Source organism: Poecilia formosa, unplaced genomic scaffold (assembly GCF_000485575.1).
Source record: "Poecilia formosa unplaced genomic scaffold, Poecilia_formosa-5.1.2 Scaffold394, whole genome shotgun sequence".
In the NCBI taxonomy this organism is placed as follows: domain Eukaryota; kingdom Metazoa; phylum Chordata; class Actinopteri; order Cyprinodontiformes; family Poeciliidae; genus Poecilia; species Poecilia formosa.
Genome location: NW_006800333.1, coordinates 524,996 through 532,845, shown reverse-complemented (window position 1 = coordinate 532,845; position 7,850 = coordinate 524,996). Strand labels below are relative to the sequence as shown.

At 37.9% G+C, this 7,850-nt stretch overlaps 1 protein-coding gene across 4 annotated transcripts in view; it reads left to right on the top strand.

The window, feature by feature from the left end:
- Positions 1-1,393: 1,393 nt before the first annotated feature.
- LOC103154673 (NACHT, LRR and PYD domains-containing protein 1b allele 1-like) overlaps positions 1,394-7,850 on the top strand; it is an 11,512-nt gene continuing 5,055 nt past the window's right edge. For all 4 annotated transcript variants that reach the window (XM_016662883.1, XM_016662882.1, XM_007576041.2 and 1 more), the window contains exons 1-8: positions 1,394-1,559; positions 2,134-2,360; positions 2,468-2,508; positions 3,973-4,246; positions 4,983-5,026; positions 5,117-5,396; positions 5,483-5,526; positions 7,474-7,762. In XM_016662883.1, coding sequence (XP_016518369.1) covers positions 2,306-2,360; positions 2,468-2,508; positions 3,973-4,246; positions 4,983-5,026; positions 5,117-5,396; positions 5,483-5,526; positions 7,474-7,762 — 1,027 coding nt within the window. In that variant the 5' untranslated portion in view covers positions 1,394-1,559; positions 2,134-2,305. The remainder of the gene's footprint in view (positions 1,560-2,133; positions 2,361-2,467; positions 2,509-3,972; positions 4,247-4,982; positions 5,027-5,116; positions 5,397-5,482; positions 5,527-7,473; positions 7,763-7,850) is intronic.

Genomic DNA, 7,850 nt, shown 5'->3' with positions numbered 1-7,850 from the left:
TAATGTATTAATATAGAAAACTGTATTTGTCAGTTATGTCTAATATGCAGAACGATGGTTTCTGTGATTTCATACCTTCTTTCTTCACAGTGACAGTTTCTGTTGACCATCCTGTAGCTGACAGAGACAAAAACACAGAAATATTAAAGATAAATTCAGTTATGATGAAGATACAACCAGTAGTTTCCTTTCTGAACATCAACGTGACGCAAAATGAATTTTAAAAATAAATTTCTCGTTTGAAATTAATCCAGTTAATCCATAAATTTAAAGTGACAGTAAGTCCTTTTCCTCTTTAAACAGCTGATAAAACCCGCGGCTGCAGATGGCGGAACAGGGAGGCCAGGTCCGACAGCAGCGCCCTCCTGTACTGTTTCCTCCCGCAGTGAAGTTAATATTGTCAGATTCTCTGCAGGCCGTGTGTTGTTACAGAGACAGCGGCCAGAGGCTCTGGAGCCGCTCGGTTCGGTTCGGTTCGGTTAGGGACCATCAATAAGTTCCAGTTGGTCGAAACCAGGGTCGCAACTCCATATTATTCAGGTGGATGGGAAAACATGAACTGGCGCCCCCTACAGACGGGGTTTTGACGCTGCACCCACTTTTTGCGCAACTGGTCGAAACAAATAATAATAATAGAAAAACCTCCAAAAAACCTTCAGCTTCCTGGCGACCCCAACACTGAGAATCAACCTGAACTCTGCTACAGACACACCAGGTTACTGGAGATTTTTATTGATCGATAAGTATGAATACTTATCGATCAATAAAAATCTCCAGCTTCCTGAAGAAAAATCCATGGATTTTTCTTCAGGAAGCTTCAAGTCATGAAAGCTATTAACTGCAAAATAATATTATTGTTATGTTTATTTTCCTTTGTCAGGTTTTGATAATTTGCTTTCATATTAAAAGAACTTATATAATTTTATCATTTTCTGTAATATTAATCAATATGATGTCAATATTCACCACTAAAAACTGATCAGTGAATCAGAACCAACAGTAAAAACTTTCCTGCTGACTCATCTTGTTTGGTGATATTTAATGAACTGAATGTTTGTAATGATCCAGTTTGACCTGTTAAAGGTTGTTTTGCTCCACATCAATGCAAATGTTTTGACTGATTAATTATTTGACTGTTTTATGTGTCTTATTTCTCTTTATTTACATTTTGGTGATTATTGATGTTATACTTTTTGTAAAATGTTGTGTTTCATGTTTTTCAGTTCTGTTTTCATCCAGGTCACCATGGAAACTGGATTTTACATGTCATCGGGTCTTTCCTGGTTGAATAAAGTAAAAATAAATGAAATATTTCCCCTCCTTTACTGGTTAAAACTGGAGGAACTGCGGATGAACAGGCTTGCTGTTGGACCGGATGTTAAGCTGCAGATGATCAGAAGCTCCTCCTCTCCTCAGGCTCAGGGCAGCAGTTGATCTGAACACCAGTTTGTGTTAAACACCAGGCCTGAAAGGCGGCAGCCTGCAGCTCCTCTGAAACATGATTCTGCAGTAAAATGAGGAACCGCTGCAGGATTTCAGAGGGGAAACACCAGCAGCAGGTAGGAGAAGTTTCCTTTCTGGATGCTTTCATGTCTAATAACCGCGTCCTGACGCGTTCACACCTCCAGACATTCACTTCCGCTTCACCTGCGTCTTTTTCACCTGGAGGAAACGTTTTGTTCTCGTGTTTTTCACAACACTTCACCTTCAGCTTCATTTGCATATTGACGTTAGAATGAAACGAGGAGGATGAACTGCAGAGCCGATGATTTATTTAGTTTCATTTTCTGATTTCTTCCGGGTTCATCATTTTCTAGCTTTTATTTTAACTCTGAACAGCAGAAAGAGAAAAGAAATCAACATTTGAACTTAATGTTGGGATTTATTGATAAAGTTTTGCTTTATTTTATTGTTTTACTTTTTATTAGTTTTCTTTCTGTTTATTTCCCATGATGCAACACCAGGAAGGAGAGATGGAGGCTTAAAACTCAAATCCATTCATCCATCCATCCATCCTTTGTTAAAAGAACCTTACATTCTCTCTTTACTGATATTTGAACGTTTATTTGAACGTTTTCGTCCCTCAGTTTTAAATCTTTCTCCTGGTTTTTGGTGGTTTTCTCACCTGAGCAGGTGGAGTTGATGGAGTCCCTGGTGGAGCTGCTGCTGGGTGAGCTGCGTCCCAGTGACCTTCAGTGACCTCCTGCGGAGACGGCGCTGTCTGAGGGTTGGTGAGGGGCAGCAGGCGCTGCAGGCGGTTGTGTGGTTCTGATTGGCGGCAGGCTGGAACTGACCCAGCAGGTTCATGAACAGGACGGATCTGGGCGACGCCATGCAGGACGGCAGCTCCACGGCCAAAAGTAAGACGACTCAACATTTTCAGGACAAAACAACAAGAGATGTCAACTTTAAACATGTCAGATATTTTGTTTTTCCTCAGATCTTTTCTTTCCTCTTTCCTCTCCAGAAAAGCGGTTTGATGATCTTCTGCCTGCAGAAATCCACAGGGTGAGTGACGTCGCATCTTTGTGATGCTGCAGATAAAACCCTCATCATATCAGGAGGCCATATAATAATTTTATCGTGATATATTGCGTCACTGTTGTAACAATAGAAATGATAAACTATTTCTTAGTTATTAGATAACTGTAAAGCGCCTCACACATAAATGGAAAAACCTTCCTGTTAGCTTTTTCAGAACGCCTCTCACTGAAAGAAAATGATTTATATCACTAACTGCACGAAGAGAATTCATTTAATTATTTTTCACATGTATTGAGATTTATTGATCCTCTCATGGAAAAGAACTGGTAAAATAGTAAAATTCACATTTCAGTCATTTTTTTACATTGACAAATGTAAATAAATGCTCTTCCCTACATCACAATGCTTTTTTAGACTGGAAGTCCACAGGAAGTCAGGTTGATCAGAAACTGATAAAATGATCATTTATCTGATCAGAAACTAATAAAATGATCATTTATCTGATCTGAAGGTTTGTTTGACATTTTTCCAGAAAACTGGACGTATAAAGTTAGTTCAATCTTATCTGTAGTTTTGTAGATTCATAATAATCTAGAGAAATGCTTTTCCAACTAACTTGTAGTTTGCTGTTTTAAAATCACATGTGGGACTTACTACTTTGGTTTGATGATTGGTCATTAAAGGTTTAGTTGTTAGTTTGGGTCACATGCTGACCATTTGCTAAAACTGGAAACCAGCAGCAAACAGGACGACACTGGAACATCTGTGGCTGTGAACCGACAAGTCGGTAAATAACCTGACAGGCTTATAACTGCTGGGAGGTGATCAGTGACACGAGAGGAAGAAACTGAACCGAGTGCAGAGAGGGTCTTCACCTCAGGGGATTTACAAAGTGACTGAATATTAAAGATATACTGTCTCCTTAGAATATGACTTTTTCATATACATTGAATTTAAAACTGAATGTTTATCCTGTGAAAATATTTACATACATTTTGTATTAACTGCTAAATTTCACCTGCAAACGTGTTGACCTTCTGGAGTCATGTGATCAAAGAGGCTAGAAGCTGCTTTACTCCATCCATGCTGACTGCTTTGGAGATATATATCTATATATATGATATTCTATTTTATCATTTCAAAATATATAAATATATTTTTGATACGTCAAATTTATAACTAAAAGGGGAATGATTTTTGTTTTTAATCATTCGTGTTTTGAGGTTTGAAGCTTTGATTAAATTTGAGGTTAAATAACGTTAGAAATGGTGTGATTTGTTTGTAAACTTAAATATTTGATTTCTCTAGTTGTATGTTTTTATCACAGTTTGGTTCCAGTCGATGTTCACACACAAAATTGCTCAGGACAAAGAGTGAGTTTTATAAATTACATAAGAGTATCTTCCTTCTAAGTCCAAAAGAACTGACCAATAAACAAAGACCCAGAGGTCACGACCTTGACTAGTTGGAGCTGATGTGACGTTTCAGGTGTCAGCTGTGGACCTGCTGTTGGAAATCCTGACGGACCTGAAAGAAGCCGAGTTCTGGAAGTTCAAATGGTTCCTGCAGCTGACGCAGCTCCAGCAGGCTCTGCCTCAGGTCCCATGGAGCGCCCTGCAGTTTTCAAACCGCACACAGTTGGTCAGCATGATGTGGACCACCTGCGGTGATCGGTGCCTGGCGCTGGCTCAGGAGGTTCTGATGGACCTGGACAGGTCGGACCTGGTAGAGAAGCTTCCTCTGGTCACTTCCAGCGCTAAAGGTAACCAAAAATATTTATAAGTCATTTGCAGAACAGCACTGGTTTTTATAACAATATATTTTGAAAATGGACTATTTGTTTTGTTTTGTTTTGTTTTGTTTTGTTTTTTTTATTTAAATTTTTTTTAACCAAATAAAACAAAATAAGAGAAATTGAGCAGTTTTATTTGAACTCTAAACTGTATTTGATTCTGGACTCCAGATCTGCTCGGATGTTATATTTAAATATTTTCAGTAATTTTGCTCCAATATTCAAATGTACAGTTGGATGTTTTTATTTTTTAACTAATTATTAGCCAAATAAATATTTAGCTTCTTTGCTAAATATTTACCTCCAAATTAAATATTTATTTTGCTAATTAAGTTAAATAAATATTTATATTCAGAACTAAGCATTTAATTTTCAAATGTTTATTTTATAAACTAAATATTTAGTTCATACTTAAATAGGTAGCTAACTAATATATTTAGCAAGTCAGCTAAATATTTAGTTGCCTAAATAATTTATTTTGTATTTAGTATACAAAATGTGTATTTAGTACAGTAAATAAATGTTAGTTTAATAATACTAAATCAGAACTTTCTACAGAAGTCTTTATTTTTGCAACGTTTTTAGTTTCAAAAGCTGAACTTTCACTTCAGCATATTGAATTTAAAAGGCAGATGTTGTATTTTTATTTCCTTCACAATCTAAAATGTTTAAATCTGAGGCCTAAATGACTGGATCTGACTTACAGGGAAACTTTCTCTGATGGATTTCTGGCCTGAACTGAAGCAGAAAGTGAGTAACTGGTCCGACTCCAGCTGACTGAAGCCTGTCAGCCTGTTGTGGTTTCCATTATTCTGTCTGCTGCTTGAATTGTTTTATCAGGTTAAAGACATGGAGTCTGTCATAAAGAGGCTGCTGGAGGAGTTGGAGGATCTGACCGACCAGGATGTGACAGATATCAGGAACGCCCTCAGCTGGGATTCGTCTGTCTGTCCTTATTTAAGCCTCTGTTGGAGGCTGCTGGGCATGAATGCAGACCTGCAGGAAACCGTGTTGCTGCTGGTGCAGACGTTCAGCCAGCGTCCTGTGGACAAGATGGAGGAGCTGCTGTCCAGAATGCAGAGGCCCGATCTGGAGTTCGCTCTGATCACATCCACAGGAAGTGAGACAATAAAGTACAATAATAATATTCGATCATGTTATAGTCAATATTTCATGACTTTAGTGTTTTTCTGCTTCATCCGTTAGAGAAACATGTTGTGGGAAAACGGAAATCTGCTCTGATGCAGAAGGTGAGAAATAATCCGGATCAGAGGTCAGAGATCCACATTTATCATTTAATTCACACGATAAAAGTTCATTTTCAATAATTCAATTTGAAAGCGAAACATTTAGCTTTAAAAGTAAATAGTTTACAAACTAAATAAATGGTTAACTCCAAAATAAATATTTATTTATGCAACTAAATATTTAGCTGACTTGCTAAATATTTTATTAGTTGGCTAACTATTTAAGTATGAACAAAATATTTAGTTTGTAAAATAAACATTTGAAAATTAAATCTTAGTTTGGAATATAAACATTTACTTAACTTATTTAGCAAAGTAAATATTTAATTTTGAGGTCAATATTTAGCAGGCGAGCTAAATATTTATTTGGCTTATAATTAGCTTCATATTAAATATTTATTTGGGAACAAAGTATTTATTTTTAAACTAATTATTTAGCTTCCTATCTAAGTATTTAATTCACAAACTAAACACGTGTTTAAACCTTTTGGTTCGTCGGTTGTGTATTAATGGCCGTTGGACTAACTGCTATTTTACTGTTCATAAGATATATTACAACACTGATATTTGACAGTTGATTATGATTTTTAATTGTTTTTTCTACTGCATCTTGGACATGTTTAGATTTCTCATTCTAAACCGCGGATAGAGAAGCTGAACCTGAAATCACTCCGGTTGTTTTTCACAGCGTAACCTGGAAACTGAACTGGTGTTGGCATTTGGACAGACAGGTTGTTTTTCCTTACTTTAGTTTTATTAGAGCCAATTCACAATGGTGTCTTAACGCACTTTGCAAAGAAATCATTTCAATTAATCAGTGTAAGATTAATTAATGGAAATTCTTCATGTATTTTAAAAGCAGTCAGATTGCAGGTGTTTGCTCAGCTACAGCGACCGCTCTGCATGTCAGCACCAGATTTTAATAATAATAAAACAAATGCTGTGCTGTAAACATTAAGATTTTTGCGGTCATTATCAAAAATAACTGTTTTTTCTGAGATGTGGGATCAGCACTTATATTGTTTTTATTTCATAATGTTGTTCGTCTGCGGGTGAAAGTTAAGTTTGCTAAAGTCTTGACTGGTTCTGACCCAGTTTGTCAAACGAGACCAAGACAATCTAAGAACGAGACCTGGGAGGAAAACAGAGCCGCTCCGGTGTTAATGGTTTAACTGTTTTCTGTGGGGGCTTCAGCCAATCAGAGCCAAGGAACATGAACGGCGCTCCTATTGGTCGCTTTGCAAACATCAGCGTGTTACGTAGCAATTTCAGCTTCCCAGGCTAAATTTCTTTTGATAGTTAAGAAAATATCTGTGAAACCTGAGCCACAGGAAAGCCAGAGATGTAAATGTGAAATTTAAAGTGTGTTTTGGGGCAGCAGGGCTTCACGTTTCCAGGTCAGTGGAAACCTGGAGGCAGTCAACTGGTCTCAGATAGCAACACATTTATGATTATTACATTGACTACAACTGTGCATGTCGTAACGTCATAAACTAAACTTATTATGAACGGATCATGTCTGGGCTCAGCTCTTCCAGGGAGATATTAGTTATAAGAAGCATGTGGAGAGAAAGAACTGTCTGGACTTTCAAAATAAAGCTCAAGACTCTTCAAATTAAGACCAAGTTAGTCAGAGGTTAGATAAAAATAAAAGTAGCAAAAATTCAGTAAAGCTGGTTCAGCTGCTGGCCTTAAAGGACGAAGAAGAGAAATATTGTTGATCCTAAACGTATCTGGATGGTTATTAAAAATTCACATTAAAATCAACAATTTGATCAAATCTATGATACAGATTCTCAAATAAATGGACTTAAAAGATCTCAGCTGGTTCAGAAGTTAACATTCAGTCATTCCTCTTTTAAAAACAATGTAATTTTCTGTGAAGAATAACCTCTTGGTTGTTCCAAAGGTGGATTCAGCTGCTGCTCATAATCATCCTGAATGTTCCAGGTGGCTACAATGGCTGCTGTTAAGACTCTTCTCCTGGAAACCTTCAACCGGCTGAACCTGAACGAGTTCCAGCAGTTCAGATGGTTCCTGCAGCTGACGGTCAGCCTGGAGGAGTTCCCTCACACCAGAACCTGGAGTCCGGCAGAGATCCAGAACAGAACCGACCTGGTGACGGTCATGGTGGAGGAGGAGGGAGTCGGGTCGGTGGAGAGAACCAGGAGCATCTTCAGGGTCATGAACAGAGCAGATCTGCTGCAGATGCTGCCAGGGAGCAGCGCCGGGAGGAAAGGTGACCGCTGCTGGGTTCTGCTGGTTCTGCTGGTTCTGTTGGTTCTGCTGGGTTCTGCTGGGTTCTGCTGGTTTCTGCTGGGTTTCTG